Source organism: Echeneis naucrates, chromosome 15 (assembly GCF_900963305.1).
Source record: "Echeneis naucrates chromosome 15, fEcheNa1.1, whole genome shotgun sequence".
Taxonomy (NCBI): Eukaryota; Metazoa; Chordata; class Actinopteri; order Carangiformes; family Echeneidae; genus Echeneis; species Echeneis naucrates.
This window is the reverse complement of record NC_042525.1, coordinates 4465402-4492309: the sequence shown is the minus strand read 5'-3', so window position 1 is coordinate 4492309 and position 26908 is coordinate 4465402. Positions and strand designations below refer to the sequence as shown.

At 43.3% G+C, this 26908-nt stretch overlaps 1 protein-coding gene across 1 annotated transcript in view; it reads right to left on the bottom strand.

Moving 5' to 3' along the window:
* Positions 1-533: 533 nt before the first annotated feature.
* Positions 534-26908, bottom strand: part of disc1 (DISC1 scaffold protein) — a 37843-nt gene continuing 11468 nt past the window's right edge. The window contains exons 7-14 of the mRNA XM_029521856.1: positions 25159-25213; positions 23467-23569; positions 23102-23290; positions 16914-16974; positions 10748-10991; positions 8414-8458; positions 4054-4177; positions 534-2120 (exon numbers count right to left, since the gene is read on the bottom strand). Of these exons, the coding sequence (XP_029377716.1) occupies positions 1930-2120; positions 4054-4177; positions 8414-8458; positions 10748-10991; positions 16914-16974; positions 23102-23290; positions 23467-23569; positions 25159-25213 (1012 nt within the window). The 3' untranslated portion in view covers positions 534-1929. The remainder of the gene's footprint in view (positions 2121-4053; positions 4178-8413; positions 8459-10747; positions 10992-16913; positions 16975-23101; positions 23291-23466; positions 23570-25158; positions 25214-26908) is intronic.

Below are 26908 nucleotides of genomic sequence, written 5' to 3'. Positions count from 1 at the left end.
TGGAGGTGGGCAGTGTTTTGGCAGAAAAGGTGCGGCGTGCCAAGCTCGATCTGTCTGTGCGCTGCCTGCAGCTGATCGATGTGGAGACTTCTGGTCTGGCAGAAGTGGGCTGCAACCTGGTAGTAATGTGAGAAAGGCCCATTGTGGTGCTGTGGAAAAACCCTGCGCACTCAGCTGTGTTTACACCCCAGAGCGCAAGACTACAGACACGCCTCTGCGGATCCCTCAATAGCCCCTGCTCCAAAAAACACAAGGTAGAGTCAGAGGGAGACAAAGCAACACCCTCCCCGCCCTGTCCTCCGTGAAGCTGTCTCCCAATTAGCCACACCGCCGCTGCTGAGGTGAGATAACAATAGAAGCCCTTGTATCCCCTAAAGACCTCACTAGAGGACCTTTATTACCGTATTTATATCTCCTACATGTCACCGCTGCCCTCACTCGCCTGGCAGCATGCCCACACATTTTATATGAGGGGAAAATCACCAGAGGGATTGTAACTCAATACAAGAAGAAAACAGGACACAACATTAGGCTGAATGGTACATGCTGTAATTAGTGAGATGCTGTAAGGAATAAATATACAACTCAGTGAATTCAAGCTGCACAGTAAAAACAAAACAAAGCAAAACAAAACAAAAAAAAAAAACTGATTAATGGGTGAAAGTACAAAAAAGTCAAGTGACACCCAGTGGAATAAACAAATATATTCTGAGCAGACATAAAATAGAAACAACACATAATCAGTGGCAGATATGATATTATTTTAGAAACAAGTAAACTAACAGCAGTTGCAAATACTTATTTTATGTGCCAACTGATATTTTATCCTTCAGGTTTTTTTCCTATATGTAAAAGAAAGAACTGTGACAGCAGCTAAGCAGACGCCGCTTTAAGACTGGGTCGGGGCTGGGGGGGGGGGGGGTGTCTAAGTATTGCATTTACCACACACAAAATAAAACAAAACAAAAAAATAAAGTTGTTTAAGTTAGCTCACATTCTGTAGCACCACAAATGAGTTACTTAATGGACATAATTACATGTAACTGAAGTCCAAATGTACGGAACGTACACAAAAAGTGTCAAGCAGATTTAAAATTAAGCATATGTTTTAGTTTATGTGCAAAACTGCTGCCAGTGAAAGATTTTCAGATTGTCCACTTGGTCCAAAATTCAAACAGGAAGTTGTCATTTTTCTCCTTCGGTTTGATTTTCTTTAAAAGGTTTTTGTAACTTTTGGAGGAGGAATAAGGCATTCTTTTAAAATAATTATTTAAATTACGATGAAATGTTTTTGTCAAGGAGTTGTTTGTTTTTTAACACTGGATAGGTATCGTTGCGTAGCGAACATTTTCATTTCACATTTATAGCTTTTCTCGGTGCATCACTGTTGTTGTAGGATTCACCACAATTCATTCATTCTTACTTTTTCAGATAACGTTACATCACTTCAAGGCTGTCTTTGTAAATGACAACTGAAAATCTCTCAATTAACCAAATAATCATCAAAAATTTTACAGTGGAAAAAAAAACAAACAAACAAAGAGAAAAGAAATCCTGCTTATGAATAAGACATGACAGTAAACCTGCAGGTTTCCTAAAACTCTTTGAAAAAAATCACTGTCAGATCGTTGGCCTAAGGCACTTCACCTGGTTTAAACACAGGAACTTCAAAAACTTCTAATATTTGTATTAAAGTGTCTTATTTTTTGCATTTATATAAAAATCCTTCATATTTATTTTCCTTTTTTTTTTAAATTCTTTTTTTTTATTTGTAGATAAAAATTGTCTGTGCTGGAAACTTTCAGCGGCTGGTTGAATGAGGCTTTATGGAAAATGGATACGGGGTCAGCTCCACTACAAAGCAGAGGTCAGGCTTTCAGAGAGCCGGTCTGTGTGTCAGTCGTCATAAAAACACTGCAGACATCCATTTCAAATGTCCCAGCTGTCACTGAAGTACTGATCTTCATCTTCATCCTCTTCTTCTTCCTCAATCCCATTTTTCATGAGGTCGTCGTCCAATGACTCGTTCACTTCCTCCTCCTCCTCTTCTTCCTCTGTCAGCTGTGTGAGCATGGCTTGCAAAGTGGCCTTTACTTCCTGAACTTCTTTTTCTAGGGACTGTGCAAAGGGAGTTAAGGAAGAATCACACACGTGCTGAGTCACACATTAATGGCGAACAAAAAAGCACGCCGGCAGACAAAAATCTGGGAGTAATGTGTCACTCGTGGGCCTTGATGGCGAGCGGTAATAGCGGAGGGCAGACACAACCTGATGAAGCCATCAATCTCCAATTTGGCCACCAAACGGATTACTGGGACAGAATCATCAAGTCATACCCAATTTAAGCCCCATCTGATTCACTATTCATGAGCTCACCTTGTCCGTGGAGCTTGGTGGCAGCATGGGGACGTAGGCAAACAGCCTGGCGAGCTAAATAATTAATGACCCATCAATGAATGGGGATAGAGGCTGTCATCAGTCGGGGGGGGGGGGGGGGCTGTTTAACCTGCTTAGAAACTCAAATTAATCGTGCTAGTGTCCAGTTTAAGTGGCAAATCAAAGGGACGGCTTTGATGGCAGATGGGGCCTGATGGCTCATTTTACTGTCTGAATGGACACAGATTGTTCTCATTCATAATTAACCAGCCGTTAAAGAGCTTTTCATGAATACTGCAGCGGAATCGACAAGACTTTTAAGGCAACATGATCCAAATGGGACAACGAGATTCAGAATTAGGTTGAAAACCTTGAAAACTAACCACAGGGGGTGGGGGGGGCTTCTTTTCCCTCAGCGGTCGGCCGTTCACATCCTTGTATTGAGAGCAGGGACTCAATTGAGACCCTTAGAGACTGGAGGTTTGATCTTCCCGTCACTATGGCAACAGTAGTGTCATCCTAAATTTGCTTTCTGTTTGATTTCTGCCACACAATAACAATATTGTCATCTATCCTCAGCGTCCGCAAGCGTCCGCTGCGCTTTTGCACAGCAAGAGCACCGTGACTTCAAAAAGCCACAATGAATGACACGTAAGGACATGAAAACAGAAAGGTGGGGAGAGGCAGGCCAGCCTGTGTCTATCCCCGGCTGCCACGCTGCATTGATATTGAGGAGCCCATGCTGACCCAAGACAGCACAGCGGGGACATGAATCTCTAATCAGATGTGAAAACAGCCTTATACAGAGAGCGAAGGACGAACTGCATAAACCACAGCGCTTCATCATTTTGGGGAAAGTATTTCTGTCAGTCCGTGTTCAAAAACGATAAATGAGGCATGGAAGAAAATAAAGAGAGAGAGATTAAAAAAAAAAAAAAAAAGCATTTTAGATGTTCATGTGTGAAAATATCACCTTTTCTATCCGTCTCAATAAGCCCAAAGTGTGGAGGGGAAAGGCGGAGTGAGAAAAACACACTAATCTATTTCCAATCAGATTCTAATTAGCATAGAAAATGATGTATTGTGACCTGTAATCAGCTTCAACAGTTTCATTTGAGTCATTATCATGGATATTGTAATTTCCTCCGAGCCAGTAGCACCAAGTGGAAGTGGGCAGACGGAGGGGAGGAGGAGGAGCGAGGGAAGGAGGGAGGAAGGGTCAGGAGGAGGGTGGACATTACGACATGACGGCAGCGGAGTCATTAGAGTGACATTCCTCTATCTGCCCGTGGTGCTGCTCCTGTCGGCCAACTTTAATCTCAACCCACAGTGACTGGCAGCCCGCATCAAAGCCCCACTAATAACCTCGCTTGGACTTTAACCATTTCATTTTCCAGTGGGTACGTCCAGCCTGTCAAGAGAAATCCTCTGATCCCAGTTTATCTTCAATTCCCTCTCTGAATGAGCCCATAATGTCAGATAAGACTGGTGTGTTTGGTTGTTTTTGTTTTTTTTTTGTTGTTGTTGTTGCTGTTGTTATTTTCCTCAGAAGGTAAAGTCCCTGAAAGCCAACACCGGTCGGCCTTAAGGTAGTTTGGATGTGAAGATTACACAGACAGAGACAGGAACGCACACACAAATAGCTCACAGTGTATCCAAAGAGCAGGGAAAGGATATGGGTGAGGACCTGATCTCGGTTTAGTATGGCTGTCTGCAATTCATCTTCCAAGGTCATTAGTCTGTCACTGATCAGCTCGCAGCGCTCGGTCAGGTCAGCGGCTTCGGGCTCGCTGCACCCGTCCTGTCCGGAGAAGAAAACAAGGGATGAGACGGCGGGGATACACAAAGGGAACGAAAACCAACAAATAGGATCTGGAAAACAAATAAACACAACAGTAAGAACAAGCAGCAAACCGGGTAAAAACTGAACATTTTGAGGCTTTATAATGCAGCAGAATAAAGAGAACACTAAAACGATCGGAGTCATCCAGCATAAAAAATGGATAGTAAATAATAATAATGAGAACCTTTGCTGCATTGAAGTTATAAACTTTTTCAAGGAAATATTTCAGAGAAGATAAAATGTTGGTGGTTGTGTGACGGTAAAAAGCAGAATGCATTCTTGTTTCAGTCAACCATCTAAAATATAAAAATAAAAACATATAAAAATAATGAATACCTGCACCAGTGCAGCATCTAATGAGGTACATAACGTTGTGGGCTGAGTTTTAGATCCAAAACATTGTACCCTACACTTCCCATAATGCTTCTCTCAGTGTGAAATGCTTTATTGGCCTCTCCCTGTCGATTACACACCCACATCTTTCAAATCCCACACCTCCATTAGGCAAACCGTCTTGTTTCCGCTCATAATAATCTACGATGCGTTTTGTTATTACCATATGTCTGAGCCTCGCTGACGCCTCACCAGCATCTGTGTTATCCGTTCTCAGAGGCTCTAAAACAAGTCTGCTGACATATTATGGGACAGCACCTTTTGCTTCGTTGGTTGCCATAACTACACAGACAATAAAGATCCTATTGTTCTATCTAACGGCAGAGGAACAGAGCAGAGGACCCCAGCAGAGTTCACACTAGTGGGCTCTTGTGTTGTTAAATTCCTGTATAAATCAGGTATTTTTAGCTTTTACACTATGTACATGTTAGAGCGTTTCCATTTAATATTCAGTTGTGATTAAAGTGATTGAGTCAAGAACCTCTGAAATTAAACTAACTGCTGTTAAACAATCAGAAGCTGTGTTTTTTTTTTTTTTTTCTTTAACACTTCTTGAGTTGAGATTTTTTTTGTTCTCACTTTAATGGTAGTCTTGATAATAACTGTGACCACCAGTCAGCGCTCAGCACGGAGCTCTCCAGAGTTCTCCTTCGACTTGGTGCTTGTTCACAGTAAACATCACCCTGTTTTTAACCAGGCCCAGGCCCGAAGTGGTGACAGGCAAAAAAAAAAACAAAACAAAAAACCGTGAGGCTGCCGTACGTTTCTTTCTTACATCATAGCGTACAGGCAGATCTGCCCGATCACCGGAGTATGTGCTGGAGGTTGTCAGGTGGGTGGGGGAGCAGAGTGCAGTTGGGCAGAGCAGGACTGGCCATAATTAGAAAACAGGCCCCTTTGCAGACATTGTGTCCTAGTTTCCTCACACTTATCAAGCAGAACACACACCGGTCCACACTCCCAGCAAACAGACACACACTCATGTGAACGGCCACCACCGGTGCTCTTGTCGAACAACACGTAGAAAGTCTAATCTGACTCGTAGCTGCAGGTAGAAAATATCAACTCCCTGCAGCTCGAAGGTGTCAGAACAATCACTGGAAAGTCGTGTCCCTGGTCTCCCTCCTGAAATAGCTCTTTCTCTCTAGATGATGTAACAACCCCCCCCCCCCTTCCTCCAACATGTTCAAGTCATCCCTGATGCAATTAACGAATGAAGAGACACTTAAAAGCAGATCAGTCAACATGATGTTTTTGTTGTGATGCTGGGATCCCCCGTCCGCTCACACAGAGAGGAAAGACGGTCACTTCATAGATCCGCTGAGCGCTCAGTTTGTCGAGGTTAGTGGCATCTTCTGCAGATAAGCCCTCCGTGTTTGTGCAGCAGATTGATTCTATACATTAGAGCCTCCAGCCAGCTTTCCTAAAGTCAACAGCAGCAGAAGACGCTCACAGTGCAGAACGACACCGCTGAAAACAGGCCTCGCGGTTTGTTATCAAATCTTTTAAAAAAAAAAACTGGTACAACAAATGAAAAGCTGTTATTTGGCTCCCGGTGGAGATCAAAACAATTCAAATGACTTTCTCTGCTAAATCTGACAAACAAGGAGACATGGGAAATGAGATTTCAACAACACGTCAATTTGCATAATAGAATCTCAGGCATACGTGTATTGTCATGTTGATTCCTGATGCACATTAGTGCTGGTGATATTGGACCAAAAGTAAACAAAGCTGACTGCATGAGCATGAAGTTGTGCAAATTAATTATTAGAAATTCAATATTCAGACTCGTGCATGTGCTAGTTATTTAGGCAATAATGGGTGAGAGGCAGCAGGTAATTGTGTACGTTCCCATGGGTGCTGTTAGGGCCCAACTCTTTGCACCAGGTGAGCAGTGCAAAGCAACAATATTTTACCAGCATTGAGCCGTAATTGCATTTACAGACAGTAAAATAGCTGTATTCATTTTGGACTCAAGAGGAAATTAACTAGCTTGTGATTAACTAGTTTCTTTTGTCAATGATGCGCTGAGAGTAAGTTAAAAACGGTTTCCAAGACAATCACGTGATCAGCATTGTGTATTTTTTTATGATGTATAAAATGTTAATGTTGTTTTTTCTTGAGTGATCTTGGTAATCACTACGATGTGTCACAGACACACAAACACACACACAGGTGGTGTGGGACGTGTGTAGCTAATATAAAACATTTCGTAATGATTGCTGTGATTCTTTTTTTTTTTTTTTTTCTTATTTTGTGAACACGTCGTATTTGTTCAGAAAATTTCCAGCTGCTAATATTTTTTTATTTGTTATTTTTCTTTTGCAGTGAGTCAGACCAATCAGGCTTCAGCCTGTCAACAACTTTGTGAGGTCGCCTCAGGAAATGACACAATGTGTGCACCTTACTGTGCCTTTGAAATGCCAAAATCCTTTTTTCAACTCATTTGAAATTGTTTTTGGGTTGTTGTTTTTTTTTTTTTTTTGTTTCCTCCTGGAACAAGCTCAGCATCATTCACATTTTGCTTTTGTTGTGGGTGTCGGTCAACAGTCTGTTTGACTGACAGCTTTGAGTTTATTTAATTTGATTAGAAGGATTAAGTAGAATTTTGATGCAGTTTCAGTTTTTGGATCTGACTGTGGAAATGTACCTATACATACACTTTAGCTCATTACCCACGAGAACAAAGGGGCAAAAGTCACACCATGTACTTACTGCAAAAATATACTACATATATAACGATTCAGTATATAATAGTAAATGTAATCAAAACTACTGGATGACAGAAACTAATCAAACGCTTCCAACATTTGAATTGAATTGTGTCTCCATGGTTGTGCGGTGCTGCAGGTCAGCGTGAGGACCTTGAGAGGATGAAAGAACAATTAGTGGAGATTAGAGGAAAATAGAGCGGCGCTAAAACACACACTTGCACACAGAACGTGCACACACCGATCAATCTCCATTGTGGGAGAGGGCGAGCACTTTGGCAGCAGCTAAGTGGAAATCATTTACTTAAAGACATTATGGAAAGGAGAAGGAGGTCAGACGCCAGGGGAGGCGGAGAAACCAACTCCTGCAAGGCACTAACACGAGACCGTCCCGATGAAGATACCAATACCATTTAACAGCCATCATACCATCAGCCTCAGCAATATATCATACTTAATCACGATTGAATGTTTTTTTCCCCCCATCACTCGGTGATTTAAAGTTGTGTACTTCCAATGTGCAAGTCACCCTCCTGTCCACTTCCAGCATGAGCGCACTTTTTAATGAGGCAAAGTTATCAAAGGTGAATTCGCTGACCTTTAATTTACAGCTTTTGCAAGAAGTTTAAATTTAAAGTTGTGAATTTAATTAGTGGCAAGCGGCCACAGTCAAGCTGTTAAATGTTTATGAATGGTTTTGATCAAGGGAGATTTCTCTCTTTTGTTGATCTGGAATAATTAGGTGCAAACAGAGGAGTCTCAGCTTTGAAATCAGTCGTATTTTTCGACTGTGATGCCCATAAAAGTATGCAGTTAAAGCAACAATGTGCCAAAAAAAAAAAACCTTCTCCTGCATAAATAAAGGTTTTTAAAGCCATCGTCCAAACTCAGACAGTCTGCAAAAGGACCCAGGCTGCTCATGTAGATCAGTATTGATCAGAAAGTCAAAAAGGCGACAGTGGTCGTGTTTAAGTTAAGGTCAACTAATGGATCCTTCGGTGTCCCGGCAGCCCAGTGTCGATGCGAGTGACACTTTAATTACACTGATAACATTCAGCCGTAAAGTGACAGCGCTAGCGTTACTCACCTCTGGGTGATTATCCTCCATGCAGAACAAAAACTCCTCCAATTTCTGCAACAAAAGGGAAACATTTGTTGAGGTTTCACAGTCATAAACCTGCTCATGAATAATTGAAAATGCAATTATGTCGGCTGTGTACTGTATGTGTGCAGCATCATCGTAATGAGCGGAGGCTGTAATTATTCATCACCAAAACCGACAAGAAGAAAATAAATTAACTGGCTCATCTGCACTGCAGGTTTCTTTGTTAGTAGTCAAAGTAAGTAATTGTACATTCATCACTAAGGACGGAGTTAATCACTGTACCTATTAGAGGCTAACATGTTGTTTTCAGCTTTAGGGGCAGGTTCATAGGAAGGCAGAGCAGCAACAAATAACAATCAGCAAAGTTTGTTACAGTTTAATTTCTTCATTAAAAAATTGTGTAACATCTAACAGCCGTCACCATTCGGCTCTCCGACTAAACGCAGGTGCAGCTGACCGTTCGTAACTCTTCAAACCGCATCTGATGACATCTTGCTATTTTGAAGCTGTCACACAAACTGGATTGTCTCTACTATTACATGCATCCCACAACAACACGCAATCTGCCAAATACAGTTTTCTAGCTATTGATTGCCGATAAAATCCCTCCATGTGCCAAAGCAGCAGTAGAAATAGATTGCACAGGGTCTGTACATGTACATGGTGATCTTAAATGACAGAAAACAACTGTCTCCTCTGTTTTTATATTTTCCTCGTTTCTCATGTTTCCGCAGTAAAAAGAGGGAGAAAAAACAAAAGAAATCAAAAATCATAGTTGTAATCCAGCTCTTCCTTTTTCATGCTAGATTGAAACATACTTATTCACATGGAAGCACGTTATCTGGTTAACATGGGAAAGTTTTCTCATTCATTAAATGTTCAATGTCGCAAAAAGCATATCGGGTCCAATTTTTTTTTTTTGTTTTGGATGGGACTAATTCAAAGTAATACTGTGTCTCATTTCTTTTATTTTCAGCAGATTTACATTGATGCTTTGAAATATTCAAGGTTTTCTGGGGGAAAAAAAAAAAATAATAATCCATAACCTCTGTTTTTGCAGCCACATGATAAACTCTGGGCGAATTCAGAGAGCTTTTTGCTACATTGAGCTCTAATATTTTTACCTTAGGGGACACAGAAAATACAGTGCAAAAGAACTGAGACAAAAACAGAGAGAGACAGAGAGAGAGAGAGAATTGGTTGGCTGTCTCACCTTTTAGTTCTTGGAGAAATGTTAGGAGGGGCCGGGCTTTAGGAGCAGAAAGAAAAAGCAGAGAGAAACAAAAGGAGAGCCGAAAAATCCATGCAGTTTATAAAAGACCTTCAGGGAGGGCAGGGACAGAAGACATCAATGCAAAGTGTGTATTTATGGATGCAAAGAGTGAGACTGTGGGACGTTAAAGAGGTTGCAGCAAAATAGGAGAATTAAACATGACAATGGAAATCCACATCCTCTAATTAAAATTCATGCAAGTGGAAATTCTGCCAACAGCACCAAGGAAACACTATCGACAAACATTTGCTAATGGCCACAGTCCAGTATATCTATACTGAAATATTTAAAGAATCACCTGCTGCTGAGAAAAAGCAAATATTATGTTAAATCACAGTCTCCAAGCCGACAAAATGTAGTTTCGCAAAAAAACAAGTGTAGTTTTTTTTTCTTATTATTGGCTTTTGTTCGTATCTCAGACAAGTGTGTTAGACTATGTGGGCGGAGGGAAGTGTTAGGAGAGGAGAGAATGAGCTGGCCCTCCGGCAGTGGACCTCAGCTCACTGTGGGATAGACCGACACAGAATTCACACACACATATGCTCACACCACACACATGCGATCCCTCTAAATGCATGTAATCATGCAGAAACAGACTCTATAAATCTACACTTTGTAAAATGAAACTCTTGAAGGAAGCCAAAATGTTTCCAAATGGTTGCCTCCTACACGCCCACATTTTCATTTTCCTGGTTTAAAAATACCCTCAAGCAAGCCTGCTAATAGACTCCTGCTCATCTCACTGTCGCCGACAGTTTTACACTCAATATTCTCTCCGGTCAACTGCCAAGTCAGGCAGAGGTCACTTTTCGCATCACACAGCAAAGTGTGAAAACAGGTAGTCCTCATCTGACCTTTGCGTGTCGACAATGGATTGTGTAAAAATAAACACAGCACTTCACTGATGGAAGGTTTAAATCTTTTACATCTTATATATGCAAGATGCGTTACATCTCAGCCTGCACGCAGCAATCTGTCATGAACCCTGCAATGCATGCGTGAATGATCCAGTATGTGTCGCTAAGAGACCTTTGTTGTGTTACCTTTGTGAACTCTGAGTTCTGTAAATTCGCCTCGGGACACCAGCGCCCTCCCAAAGCAGTCAGCATGGCGCAGTCTTCTTCTTCTTTGGTACACGATTGGGCCGGAGGATAAACTGCTGCAACCGGGAGTTCTTCCACGTCTGCACCGCTGCAGCTCGGAGTCCGCAACTGGAGACCTCGCAAGAACAGGTGACATGCTTCCAGGTCAGCTTCCCAGATCCTCTCCAACCCCGGACAGCCGCAACTGCACGCACAAACAGACGCTCATGGAAAAAGATAAAACGACACTGCAACGGAATAAAGATACAAGACGCCAAATGTGACGATACGGAGAGACATGGAGCGGCGTCATGTTCGAGGTTTCCCAAAATCAAATATATGACATAATGTACATTACACACCATATGGTACAATGAATCTGTGAGAATCAAACCTTATGGTGAACACAGAAACATAACACAATGTCAAGATATATTAGCATATTATTATTTGATGATTTGGTAATGATACTTTGAATACAACATTTTAGCAGTAACAGATTTGTTGTCAATGTCTTTATACAATTGGGATAACGGAGGAAGAAGAAAAAATAGGTAAGAAGTGGAAGTACATAAAATGTTAATTTAGTGTGTAATAAATGAAAAGTATCTAAGAGATATAAAGAAAAATGCAGAAGAGCCAGGTTTGCATAAAGACTGACTAACCTGCTTCACAAACTTATCCATTTATCCGTAATCCATATCCATTGATCCATACACAAACATAAACGTAAAAAAAAAAAAAAAACTTTTATATTACTGGATTCTGTTTCACCAAAGAAATTCAATATAACATGTCAATAAAACAAGACAAACTGTTGTACCTTAATTCCAGTCTCTGTGCTAAGCTAAGCTAATATAATCAGGGGCACCGGAGTGTATCTTGAAACAGACCTTATCTAACTATTATCAAGATTATAGATAAGCATATTTCCTTAAAACTAATACTTTTGAAGATCTGTTAACATTTTTTCAGTAATGAGTGTAACACTGGCTGTCAGGATGCTATAAGATGCCAAATTCCCAGTACTGGAAAACAGTATAGATGAGAAGTACAGACAGACATTGCGATCGCGCTGATATGAGGAAAACGGGACGGGCCATGACTGTGACTGTCTACCTGATAAATGAGCACAACAGGCACACAGGTGCAGCTGAAGGCTTATTTGATGAAATGTGCATACCAAAGAAAGAAAGAAAATAAATAAATCAAATTAAAGACTTTTCATTGAGTCAGAACAGAATGGGGGCGGCTCTCCTGCCCTTTGCTTCAAAGAGCCACAGCGGCAGCGAAACGACATCTCAGCTGGGGTCACTGAGCATTGGTTCAGGGAGAGGACAAGAAGAGTGTTTTTTGTTTATCCACTCATTGAATTACTATCAGTCTTTCTTTTCCTCGGGCCCTCTGACATCACAGATGCAAAAATAGAAGAGATCAAGTAGAGCTGCTCTAGCTGACCGAATGTACGATTTGACCGATGGATTTGTTCGGCTTTTCCTTCAGATTTAAATGAAATACTCACATTTGAGACCTCTGGATTTTCAAAAACTTATATTTACACCCCCTCCTCCTTTTTTTTTTTTTTTCCCCAGTGACCTTCAGGGCCCCAGGTGGTATTTCAGGGGCTAAAATCTCATTGATCTTGTTTAAAATTCTACCTTTAATACGATTTAAGAGACACTTAAATTGCAAACTATCCACACTGAAGAGTATAAATATACAATTTTAAACAGGAAGTACTAAATAATAACCTGTTTTCTATTCAGGACTCCATCTTATCCAGATAACAAACAAAAACTGACAGAATGCAGCGACAGAGGTGTGTATTGTGTGTGTGTCTGAGTCTGTGTTTCTGTGAGTGTGTTTTTTGCAGATTTCCAACCCAAACAAACTAAATCGCACATCGAGTGACTACAAATGAGAAAAACACAATGATTTCATACGCTCGGCAGAAATATACTTACATATAAGCCGCTATAATGTATTCAGTCATTCCACCTAGAGTGCAAACTCCCTGCTGCTCAGTTGGAGTTGAGAAATTGCTCATTCTCCATCATGTGTAAACAAACTCAAAGGCAAACTGCACCCAGACAATATTATTTAATCTCTCCCTCTGTTCCTCCGTCTCTGGCCCCAGAAAAAAATAAATAAATAATGAAAGAAAATTGAATGCCACTTGTTTTTCAGCCTATCTCCTGTCTGAAAAGGCTGCCAACCTCGGTGCCCTGCCAACGCACGCCTCTCCGCCGATCTCTAACCTTCATTTGGCACACAGACAATGGAAAAATTGCTCCCCCAGCTCTCTTGCCCCCTCACCCTCCTAATTCTCTACTCTGCACCGCTTGCTTTTGAATTCTGCTATAGTGAGGATGCACCCAGTGAGCCATGCCATTGTTATTTGTCTCTTCTGAAGTGGAGAGTGACACACACACACTCTCACACACACACACACACACACACCAATAAATCAGTCTCTGTGGGGATTTAGTGTTGTACAATCATAAATTCCTCTAAAAATGTCAGAGCCTCCTTCATCTATCACTAAAAGCTCCTCCTTCAGCGACAATAACAATAATGCTGGCACGGGGAGCTCTGTGTGCTGAAAATTCAGACAACATGTCAGCGCCCAAGCTTCCCTGTGATGGTGGCGGCCTGTTGCCCGTCGGTATGAGCCAGCGCCGCCCCCACCTCAACCGGGGGGTTAACTGGTGGCAGCCACTCGGCCTGCCATCTGACAGTGGCAGGGTGTGGGCGAGCTGCTGATGGCCCAGTAATAAGAAGGAGAGACAGAGAGGCACCCCCCCCCCCCCAGAAACATCCCTTTCTGTGGGACTGCTGACTGACAGGACTGCTCTTTCTCCTCAAGGCATTACGTGTGCACAGAGGCAGTTACAGAGGAAGGATTAGACTTGAACGAAGCAGCAGCAGCAGCCTGGTTCTGCTGCTACCAGGAGCTCTCCAGAGGGGGAAATGGCACAACGCAGGTCCAAACGTCGGCTGGCCAATCGTCTGCACTCCCCCCCCAGAATCAGGTTGTATACTCAGCTGTCACGCCTGAATACCAATGTCAAGACGGACTGTGAAAAGCAGCTCCTATCTTCAGGCACAGCTGGACATTTTGGCTATCTAAGGACAAGCCTGCGAATGATAAGAGGGCAGCATTTCCCCAAGTAATTAGTATCTGGAATAAAATCAAAGTCGTGCAATTTTCACCTGTAGCCTCACAAAACACAATGAGAATTCACACATAAGGAAGAAACTAAGGGGGGGGGGGGGGGGGGGGGGGGGGGTGGGAATCTTTCACGTTAATCACGTCGCTGACGAGAGGTGATAATAATACAGTGAAAGTCGCTGACTGTTGAGCGAGGTGTGATTGGTGATGAGTGAAGTGAGCCGTCTGATGTCTCAGGAGGTTTTTGATGCGACCGGTGTCCCACTGCTTCGAGCACTTTACATTTCTCTCATGTACATTCAAGACGTTATACATGATAAGTGATGATTTGTTTTTGTTTTTTTTTCCTCTACACAGTTCCTCTGGGTCTATCTATGCTCTCAGCAGGTTTTCCTCTTTAACCAAGGGAGCATGTCTTACCCGAGTATTTTAATGACTTCTACACCAGTTGCGTTCGTTGTGTCCATTAAATGTGACAAATGACATCTAAATCTCAGCTGAAGGTTGCATAAATGTAGGGAAATTATGAGAGGCATGTCGTAATGAAACGTCTACGTATTGTATTAAACAACTGTGCCGTGCAGCTAATCTGAATGAAATGTTTTGCCTTTTTTTTTTTTTTTTTTTTTTTTGCTCTGGTGACACACTTACGGCATCTGTGCTGCTCTAACATCCTGTTCCAGTCTTTAGCAAGGAAGAGATAATTGGTTTTTTCAACACCATCCGTCTCCACGGAGACCAGACATCTCAACAGTACTAATCTGCCTCTCCTCGTCTCCCCCCATCCCTTCTCTCTCTCCGCTCCTCTCCTCAGCTCCCATCACCACAGCACGCCGCCAACTGTAATGTACATTAAAGCTGACGGATAAAATTTCTAATGGATGATGGGTGCATTTGTGTTACTGAAGGTGGTGGTGTGTAAATGTGCGTGTGTACGTATGTGTGTGGTTAAGTCAAACGTGTGTCACTGTGCCAAACTGGAGCTGGTGGAGGCTGCTGGTCATCCCCTTCTCCTGAAAGCTGTATTTTTTATTTTTTTTTTATTTTTTTTTATTTATAGCCTCGGGTTATAGAAACTGATCCAATGCTGAGGAGCCAATCAATTAATATAGACGCTGATGTGCAGGGAAATTACTTTTGCGTACTCTGTACCGATACAGATATCCTTTTAATGCGATTTTTCTTTCAGTGGTAACCTGGTTAGAGACATGGGATCCATATATTAAGTAGCTGAAGCAATAAACTAAAAGATAGCATCACAGAACATAGGAAGTCCATTAAAAGGGGAGATTAAGAGCGCACAGTAGACAGACTGTTTCCATGGCCAGGCATTCAATGAACGAATGGTTCTGGAGGTCTGGGACTAAAAGGGCTTGATATTAACTTTGTAGACAATTTTTTGAGAGAATAGAGAACATTAGACAACAACTGATAGATTTTTAGAGCCACAGAGTTTTATATATTCCCCTTTTTGGGGGAGAACATCGATTCTATCCATTACTAAGTGTACTATTGACTTTGGAGGGAGCTTTGCTCAGTCGGCTTGTGTCTCATGATCACTAATGACAGCATGTTTCATGCTCTGAAAACGCCAAATGTCCCTACAAAAATCTTTGCCCTGCCTATGAACAACCATCATGCAGGTAGCCACACCATAAAAAAAAAAAGAAAAAAGAAATAATAATAACCTGATGGTGTTGTTAACATTGATCTCAGCAGGAAGTCTGTAGTGATGCCTGAAAGCAAACAGGGCAGTTCCTCTATCTTTGTGAATTTCATTAGCAGTTGTTAATATTCAGTTCACTCTTGTTTTCAAGATGGTATTTTTTGTGCCTGTGAACATTTTTGCTATGTTATTGCAGCACCGCTTAAAAGCTGCTTTTACGCATTTTCTAAAATACAGAGTAAGTCAAGTAGTCTTGCAGAGTTGTTGCCTTTCTTTCTCAAGGCAGGTACTCCCTGAAAAAATCAAACAAACAAAACACAAAGCAGCCATCTGCCCCTATTGACAGAAAAGGTCCTGAGGCGTACCTCCCTGCCGAGCGCCGGGATCGTGGCCATGTTGCTCTTTGACCACACAGGTCTTTAGCCCGTGCATCGCTCAACAACAAACAGCCCCACAGTGTGTGACTGACTCCTGGCACCCATCCAAAGAGGTGACCCCGGCTCTCCGGAGAGGCAACACAGAAAGCTACACCGTCTCACCGCAAATAGAAACACCAGTCAAGCAGACGCACAGTCTCTCACAATAAGCTTCTCCTGGCTCACAGTGGGCACAGAAACATTGACCTTCCTTAGAAAAACACGAGATTGAGCAGCGTCACGCAAAAACATTACTAGTTCTGTACGTCCATCTGTAAAGTAAAATGGTTCCAAAATGCTGTACGAAAGAAGCGAAGGTGTCTGTCTGTATGTCTACCAGGGCCGCTCAGCTCTTTAGCCCATAAAGAAGCGTAAACACACCATTGACTAAGTCCCACACTTTCTTCTCCAAAAGTCAGCCACTCAGCTCACCACAGTCCTGTTGCGTAAGCATGAAGCGGGCCGGGCCTATCCTCTGTGATGTAGGAGCTCTGACAAGAACAATGAAACAGACAGAAAGAGATATTGTGGTGTCTAAAATCACTCAGAGAGAGGAGGGAGGGTGAAAACTGAGCTGATCTACGAGTAAACAAAAATCCAGGTACAGACGTGTGAGAAGGTGGGAAGAGGAAAACAAGCTGCTCAGGTGAGAGATGATGCGAAGCAAGAGAAAGGAGCTCTGGGAGACAGAAAGGTGCGAGTGGCTGTTGTCGGGTGGTGGTGGGGGGGTGAGTTATTGGGGAGACGGCGCTGCGGCTGGAGGACACCTGAGGTGAGAGGAAATTCCTTTGGGACTCTTGCTCTGTTGATGTCTTTTTGTTGTTTTATTCCTGATTCATTGGGGCACTACAAAAGACAAAGACCTGCGCTTACCTGTGCAGTCTGTCCTCCAACAGCTCGATATACTTTGTAGTGTTCTCCTTCAGCCGGCTCTCTGTGTGGAGAGAGAAGCAGAAAGAGAGCAACAGCCTGTTACTTGGACTTCATACTTTTATTAGCTGGGATGGGGGTATCCTAGCAACAAATCACAGCTCTAATAACATTAAAACTGCTTGTCATTTTCCATCTTGTACATGGGCTTTACTGCAAAAGGTAGTCATCACAGTCGGTGATGGCAATTGTGTTGGGAAACTGCAAGAGTCCACTTCAGCACAAAAAGCCCAGCTGGCACTCTCTTAAGACAAACACACAATCCAAGAACGATCTAAGAAAGAGGCGGGAGACGGCCTGAGGATAAAAGGAGATTTTTATCATGGCATAGGTCCTTACATCGTGCCAGATTTTCTGTGGGGCATAAAGTCTGACGGATAGCTTATTTCGCTTCCTGCGCCCTTCTGCCAGCAGTGAGCGATGCCTGAGGAGGCAGACACAGGCTGGCTGAGCGTTAGTCAGGATGGAGAGGAGGGCAATCTGAGCACCGTTAATGAGCTCATGTATGAAACATGAGAATATGCCTCCTGCAGAAGGAGATCTTTGAACACAACAGGATGCATTTATATTAAATTGCACCACATATAAATATATATGAACAGAAGAGCCATAAGATTCAATAAAAACCCTCCCCCTCCTCGATGAAACACACACGAACACACACAGAGACACAAAAGGCTGGTTTTGATCAATCTACCCATCAAAACATCTGTTCGGCTCAACAACCAGTCAGACTCAGCGCTCTCTCACACCCTGATGTGGCAGCTCTCATATGGGACTGGGGACTCATGATCAACACCAATGGAAACAAACATACTGTGGTACTTTCCCTTCGTCCAAAATCCACGATTCAAGCCTGTAATCGCTTTCAAATTGAATAATCTGAGAAAGAAGAAAATGAATTTCTTGGTTAAAGTAACAGTTTGGCATTATAGGAACTTGAAAAATGAATATAGAGCTATTAGCAAAAAAAAAAAAAAAAAAAAAAAGCATTAACAGTAGAAAGTGCCAGGTTACATCTCTTTTACTAGATTTGTGGTGTTGGAGCTTCCTTGATACTCGACGAAACCTGCCTACGCCCTCCTCCATCCATTCAAAAACGTCTCCTCTCTTTCACACTACAACAAACTAACCTTCTGTTGAGAGTAGATCTGTATTTACTCTAAAAACATTAAAGCGATAACAAAAATTCAAGAAGGCTGTTTCTAAAAATGTCCAGCTATCGCTATAGCGGCGCACACCATATTATAACATCACATCCATGATGATCCGAGAAATTCATTCTCCATTTTCAAGACCAAAAAAAAAAAAAAAAAAAAAAAAAAAATTGTCGAGAAGCTCTCCAGCACACCCATTTAGCTTGATCACATTGACAAGAGCTCCCACAGAGAGAAAGTCACCTAATTGGGTGTTCTGAATCACACGGCTGAGGTTTGAAATATAATTTGTATCACTGTCTTGATGGTGGATATTAGACAGCATCAGCTCCAGGATGTGACAGACCGCGGGCTGGCTCAGCAGGAGGTAAAGGAAAATGTCTGAGAGAGAGTGGCAGTGAGGCACGAGGACACCACACAGACACACACACACACACTGATGAAAAGAGAAGAGATGGACGTCGTCGGGCTGTTTACGTGTCACAGAAAGTGCGGCATTGCTTCTTTCATTCAAACTGGCCAGCTCTGCTCAATCGGAGCAGCTATCACTTCTCTGGTGCGCAGATCTGGTTTACGTGGACCAGACAGCTCACTTACCACCCCTCTAATTGCTATGTGAGATCCTACCCTGACAGAGTCTCCCCTGTCAACTTCCATTCATGTGGGTTCCGTTAAGCAGCGTGCAAGGAGATAACCGCTGAATAATACATGGGGGCATTAAGCCTGACTTTGGACGGCGTGGAGCATGTACAGATGTGAGATGACAAAGTCGACCGCAGCTTGAACAAGAGCGAGCGCCAGATTTAGAAATAATATATTGTGAGGGATAGAAACAGTAAATATAAAAGGCAGACGAAGAAGAGGAAATAGAGACATGAGTGTATCAACTGTTAACTTAATATTTCTTCCCGGGCTGAGGCTGCTGTACGCCGGGGAGAGTCGCTGTGCCATCCTGTCGCCATGCCAACCACAGCAAAACTAGCGAGGCTTTTCGGGCGTGACAGATGAAAATAATCTTTTCTTTATAGAACGGGACAAGACATCAAGCGGCAGAGCCCCCTCCTGTGCTGAGTGGAACCAGAGGACTGCGTATTATTAGTACTTCCTGTGAGTCTGCAGGAGGCTGCTGTCATTGGCAGACCATGCGGATAAAACTGGCGTGAAAAAAGTAGCACTCTGTTATCCCCCTATACACGGGGCAGTATATTCATTCAGCCTCAACCTCACACCACTGATCTCAGCAGGTGTTAAACATCACCGATTTTTGCCAAGGGCTCTTTTAAAAACCAAGAGGCCACTCTGTCATAACACAAACAGATCTGAGACGCCACTTAACGATTATGACAGCGGATGTTTCTGGATGTTTCAAACGGGCCATGTGCGTTATATAGGTTAAAATAATCAGTCATTAGCCTAATGACGAAATAATTACGGCTGCTAAATAGATGTGAAGCTGATAAAAAAAAAAAAGAAAAGAGGAATCTAATGATTATAATCAGTGATGGAGGCAGACAAAGCAAATGGAGCAGACACACAGCATCTCAGAGTGATGCACAACTCGCCGTGATGAAGTCACGTGCTTTAATGAGCCGGCAGAAGTTAACGATTGCAAGGTGTTTGGATTTGCTGCTGCATTATAAGCATTTAAAGAGCCTTCTAATTGAAAGTGAATAATGCAGTAATTTCTCCACTTGCGTTGTAACAATAAAAGCACCCAACATCTGTGAGGCCTTCGTGCTGTCGAACAAATTAGAGGCGGTTCTGTGCTAACGCAGCGCCGCCGATGTGCGTGTTATAAAAGCCTGAGCATAATAAGGCGGAAGAGAAATTGTGTGTCTTTGTAATCGAGTTGAAGGCACTGACTGTGATTAATGTGTTTAAGCTTAGCTCGGGCTGTTGGAGAGCAACAGCACTGCAGGTAACGCAAATACGGTGTCAGCATATGCAGACTCTCACAGTGTACTCCTGCATCTGAACCCAAATGCAGCCCAGCAGCATGGCTAATGGAGGAAAGGGGACAGGCTGATATCTCAGGCAGACACTCAATAATCCATGATGCTTTCGGGCCGGGGCATCACAAAGCATAGCAGTAAACAGACTGCAGCTGGCACGGTGAAACATATTGTGGGGCTACATGGCATCGCACAACAAAAGGAACCATTTGACCAAAAATCGGCTGCGTAGAAAATCTCAGTTCTGGCTGCTGATTTTCTCTAACTGAAGTTAGATGTGTTCATTGCTGTCCTTATGACTCAAGTCAAACTCAGTAAACAGACCCAAACTTATTTTAGTGAAAAAAAAAAAAGTGTGGCTCTCTCCAAAGTTTGCGGCTGATAGCAACAAAGAAAGAGTTAATTGGCACCAAAATGGAGGACTGACAGATCAGCGTTGGAAATGGCATAATGAACGCTGCAGAGCCCGACGACTTTGAAGACGATAAATCGATCAGACCTCCTCGAGGGGGACGGACGCCTGCGGTCCTCCTGACGAATTCACAACGGAGTGACATCCTCTGCTGGATCACAGGAAAACTGAACACTGACAAATACTTCAGAGGCAAAACCCGGGGAACGTTCTCCCGGGTCCACTCAACCACTGCGGCGCTCTCAGTCATTCAGGGGCTCTTTCGGAGAGGAGCTGTCATACATCTGATCCTGCCATCAACAGGAGAACCCCTGAAAGAGGCATGAATAAGTCATATATGTCCTCATCTTTAGCGCTGGCACTCCATTAGGAGGCGGTTGCGTTTGTTTAAGAACACAGACTGACAGTATTTTGATGTGCGGTTGTCAGACAAGTGAGCGCAGGTGAGTTTTGCCCCTGATGGTCGAGTAACACTGGAGGAAAACCACAAGAAGAGAGATGAGAGGGTGGAGATCTATTCAAACAACAAAAAATAAATAAATAAATCACTTTATTAAATGTGCTCCAATTTGCTGTCTTCACCACAGATGGTCGCAGCACTCGGCAGCTACCAAGCTTACCGACTGCATGCTAACAGTATTCATTCATTCATCCATCCACTTCTCTGTTTCCGGGTGGGGGGGTGCTAACACACCTCCTCCATCCTGCCTCCACCTCTGAATGTCCTCACTCCTGGGGGTCATTTACTCATCTTATCCAGCTCCTCAATTATTTATTGGTAAATTTAGTTTTACTCCAGATCGCTCTTGGGGACAAAATTATACTCTCAGCGGGGAATCGGGTCTATAATGGGTTTGGTATTCATCAGCACTCAAGCCAACGGCAATTAGGGACTTAATGGCTCCTGGGCCAGAAACCCCCCACACCGTGAAGTAGGCTGGGCAGAGACACTCAACAAGCAAAATCTCCGTAGTGTAACAGAGTATTTGTATACAGATTTTATGAAGAGGTCAGCTGAGCGGTATTTGTCTTTACAGTTTATGTGTTAGAAATCCCTCCGAAACACTAACGGTGGCCGTTGTGACGATGAAGAAGACACTAATTTCTAATCCCCACCAGCTAGAGAAATGGCAATGGGCTGTTTGTGGGCTATCGGTTTCCAGCTAGCACATGCCAGCCCCTTATTACCAAAAAGGATGACAGTTTAATGAGCCCCTTGCTTGGTGTCAGCAACACATTGTGAAACTGTGCCTGCTGCCATATTGTGAGCACCCACTTAGAGCCACACAACCAATCATTAACACGCCGCTCTTCCCACATTTGTGACGCACTACCCACCTGATTCCCGTCCCTTTGTGTAGCTGGAGCATTTTACTTGTCACTTGTTTCCCAGCCTCAGTTGCTCTGAGGGGTTGCATTATTCTGTGCCAGTTCACTCTGTATTTAGGACGCCGATGTGAACTTGAACGCCTCTTTGGCGGTTGTCAGGGAAGAGATTAATGGCGTCACTGGTTGTTCACCAAACTACGGACCCCCAGTGACAAAAATCAGGGAGCTTCATTCACACAAGTGGGGCGAAATGCACGATGGGTGGTTATGAAAGCTAAAAAAAAAAAAAAAAAAATTGGTTTTTACAACAATCATATGTGATTATGGAACTGCCATGAACAGCGATACAAAGTTCATGCATCACCATTATCTCAGTGCAACTCACCCTGATTGCAACAATGAAAGTGTGCCCCCTAGTGACAGCACAGGGTGCGTTCAAGACGGGACAAAGGCTTCGCATTAATGGTGACGCTGCAGCCACGGGCCTTTATGATCTACATAACAGTGCGCTGATTGCGTGCTCGGGGTTGCATCAGGAGCTCGATCCAGAGCCCCGGTCTCCAGCCGCTGACAGCCTCCTCTGGCCCCTGTCACTTCCCCGATCCCCTTTCCCTCTCCGTGCAGCCGTTGCAGTGCCTCAGAGAGTGAAGTGACCTTTTTTAGAAAACCTCCCTGTGACTGATGGACTGGAGAGAGAGGCACTGCGGGTGGTGCCATCAAAATCCATTTATCTCTCTGCCAGCGCCAGGAGGACAAACCAATCTAACCCCACCCCACCCTCAACCCTAAAAAGCAAGCCCCATCTCTGAGCAGCATTCAGATTGTGTGTGTGTGTGTGTGTGTGTGTGTGTGTGTGAATCCCGTCATGTCTGCACTAAGTGGCTTGGAGGTAATTCCACCCACACATATCCACCTAGCTCCCCCACCACACCTGCCATTAACAGCTGCCAATCCTGCTGGTAAATCATTTGATGCCCCCACCGTCCTGACTGACAGCAGATCACTTCTCCTTCATTTGGGAGAGAAGTCAGTGTTCGGCGGTGTCCTCTCAGCGTGGAGCTACATCAAGAGAGCACTCCATTTGATACTTGAAAAGGGTGCGTTCAAAGACACGCAGGCAGCTTTTAAAAATACAACAAATGCTTTCTTGTCTCAGTGGACGGTTGGGAAGAAACGCTTTTTAGATAATGGTACATTTATGTTATATATATTTTTTTATTAAATAATGAAGATGGTTTGTTACTTTGAGTTCCATGCCGTTTGTCCTTAGAGGTGACTCACCGTGCTGGGCTTCCCTCTGCTCCAGCTCCTGCCTGAGCCGCTGCCGCTGCTCCTTCATCCTGCCCAGCTCCTGGCTGCTCCCCGAGCTGAGGCTGTGCAGCCTCTTGGCCAGAGCCTCCAGCCGGTCTCGCTCCAGGTACACCGCCTTCATCTCAGCCTTCAGCTCCTTGGCACTGCTGAAGTCATTACCTGCACCAGTGCACCACGGGAGGACATTAAGCTTATTCTGCCTATTTATGAGCGCCTTGATCATTAATGGCATAATTAAGCGGGGCTAATGGTGGGGTGATTCAAGCAAATGAGGTAAATAAAAGACGTGAATCCCAGGCAGGGGTGCGCTGGGGCGTGGCTGAGTGGGGCTCTACCTGAGATGGCTGCCAGCTTTGCCTCATGAAGTGCCAAAAGTTGCGTTTCAGTCTCACTGACTTTCCTCCTCAGACTGCTGCCCAGCCTCTGACTCATGACCACCTGGGGAACGGAGAGAGAAGAGGAGGCAGAGGAAAGGGGAGAGAGAGTGCATGGGGGGGGGGGGGGGGGGAGGTAACTAACAAAACCTTTGCAGACACATGGATCCCACAGGACGCGTAGCTCATTTCCAATTCCGTTTTCATTTTCTTCCTGACACTCATTCTTACAAGGCCTTACAAATTCATTTCCGCTCATGCCGCTTTGAATACACAGCAGACCGTCTACGTCAATGTGCTACCTTGTCCATAACCTTTAGAAAGAAAGAGTGTGTGTCTCTTTCACGTGGAAAGACAGGGAAATGTGAAATCTCCATAAAAGATGCCATTAGAATGTCAGGAAGGAGAAAAAAGGCCCTGAATGTCACGGGCCTGATGGGGGTGCGGCACCTCAGATCTGCACGACTCAGAGGAGTTGATGGCTTCAGATACAGCCTGTCTGGCCCCCCCATCTGCCCTCACCCTGCCCTTTATACCCTTGTTCTCTCCAATGCATTCGCTTTGACACACAAACCCCCGTACAATCCCCACAATCTGTTTCATTCTTTTGAGGAACTATTTTCTCTGCTCACAGCGACACAGAGCCGGATCGTCTGACGCATTTTCTTGTTGAATCTGACACAGTTTTCTGCAGCGCTTTGAAAAGGCTGACAAATAGGTTGGTTCTGAGGCAGAATGTCTCCGGGGACTTTTCTTCCCAGAGAAATATAGAAAACACTCCTATCAAACGGGCTTGCATAATTTTATTTCACACGCTTCACGAACTGGGAGCTGCTGTGTAGGTGCCTTACAAGCTGTAGAGATTCTGACATTGGTGAATTAATTTCGACAAATCTGGCTATTTGTCAATTTTGAAAAAGTCCAAAGAGGAAGCGAAAGTTATTTTTACGGCGGCAATCACTTCGCCACAGCCTGTGTGCCATTTTCAACACAGCAGATATCTCGTTTAGGAACAAACCTTTTCGTTTCAGCCTAACAACGGACAAACGAGCGATCGTGGTGAAAGTGTCTCTCTGTCGGTTAGACCAATATTCCTCTGAGGTGCGGTCGAAGCATCGACCGACCATTTGATGATGGATTTCTGAGGGACGGAGTGACACAGCCCCTCGACCCCTGCTGTGGGCCTACTGCTTGTTACAAATCTCTGCCGCTCTCTGACTGTGTCCAGCCGCAGATATCTAATGTATGTGCAGAAATCAGTGAGCGGGAAAAGCAAACCCCCGAGAAAAACCCTCGAGACGCAGCAGCGCATACAGGAATACGCCGCAGACATGCTGAGAAAAGGCACAGAATTTAGAACTGCTCGTTTCTCATTAGAAATAAGATCGGCCAGTCACATTTTTTACAGTGTGCTGTCTAACAGAGGACAGAGCTGTTTAGCCTTCAACCATGTTGTCAAACCAACTCAAGAATACAGACATCAACATTTAGTGTGTGCATTTGACACACTGAAGCTGCTACACAACACATACTGTCTATTCTGACTTACTAGGCATTAGATACTCAGACACTGTTGGCAAGCTGAAGGGAGGCTGAGACACAGTGGCAAAAAAAAATAATGATAAAAATCCAGTTGTGGGAACAGGGGCTTACTTTAGCAGTGGCTTCCTTGATGGACAGATTCAACGCCTGCTCCTGCTCCTGGAGCCTGAAGAAGAAGAAGAAAAAAATAAAAAATAAATAAAAATGCTGCAGTGTGGCACAAAAAGTATATAATCACTGATAAATAACCACTGAGGATGTTTTCATTTCTATAAAGGGATGTTTTAAAGGTCTTGTCCAGTGGATTAGAGGAGGCAGGAGTTATTCACTGATAAGGCTATATTCTCGTCCCTGCAGCAGTTAAAATGCCAGAGAAAAGCCTGCAAAGATCGTCAAATGGAGATTTACATTTTTATTGTCCAGTTTGATGTAAAACATGTTCACGCTGATTGACTGCGGTTCTGCGGTCTTATTCTACGTAAAGAAATACACAAATTACAGCTGCAACTAATTGCAATTTCATTATCTGATCTTTGGGTTGCTATTTCGGATCAAAAATGTTCCCACCAAACCACAATGTGTTCAGTTAAACATGATAAAAGAAGAAATATACTACAACAAATGTGTTAGATGAAGCTTCAATTTCGATTTTTTTTTTTTTTTTGGTCAAACTTGCTATAACATATTGAGCTGAGAGGAGCCAGATGATAACGGTGCACAGTGTCTGTTACTGTGAACAACAGCTTTTACGCAACACAAAGTTCTTTGATCCATTGTTATTACAAAAATATTGATTTTGCAGTGACTGTTTCTTATTGTCCCTGAAGGGGGGAGAGAAACAACGAGTGAGCACAACAGATTATTTGGCAGACCAGCAGAGACAGAGCACTGTCATTCGTTTGGAGTTCCTGGTTGTCGGGTGAAAATAAATCCACCATGTTTTTGTAGCTGCCTGTTGAGAAGTTTAGTAGAGTAATAAAAATCTCCATCATGGCGAGTGTGAGGCGAGCGGCCTGTCACGTTGTCTGTTGTTTTTCCGTTTATCCTTAAAGGGTCACGACCCAACCTGAGCCAACTGTGGGGCGAGAGGCCGTCAGTCTATCACAGGAGCTGAAATATGGACGCCAAGAACCATTCACACTTACTGGCAATTGAGAGTAACCAGTTAAGACATGTCTTTGACTTTGCTTGTACTTTGACTTCCTCCATCAAGTTAATTCAATTATTTGAATTTTCTCTCTTGGAAGGATTACACATCCCAACCCAAACACAGGAGCCGAGCACACTCTTCATGGTAATGATCCATTCTATTACTTCTAAATCAACAATATAAAATTTCATGAGGCCACAAAAATGGCTCTTTCCAAAAACAGTTTTTTTTTTTTTTTTTTTAAGAATTATTGCCTAAAGCTCACTAAAGGGAGCCAACCTGATAATAAGATTTGTTTCATAGCCACAGTGAAAATCTGCTATTCCAGTTTGACGTGTTGTCGTAAAATATTGATGAATGTGTTTTCATCAGATTTAACTGTCAGGATGAATACTGCACACATCAAGGGTAAATGTCGTATTAGTAACGTTAGTTGTGTTGTATGTAAACACGCAAACAGGACGAACCATTAAGGTCACATTATTTGTCGACAGAGATATGAATCAATTACAAGATGTGGGAAAAAAAAAAAGAAGCATAAAATCCATTACGCACACCACAGTCACCTTGAGAGCCATCCCAGTCATCTCATATCATAAAAATCTGTTTGCCCTTTGTGTGTTATTCAAGCGGATGTTCAGGGTGAGTCAGAGAAAGATGGTGTCTCAGAACATCAGTGTTACAACAACCTTTTTTGGGGGGAAGTGGTGC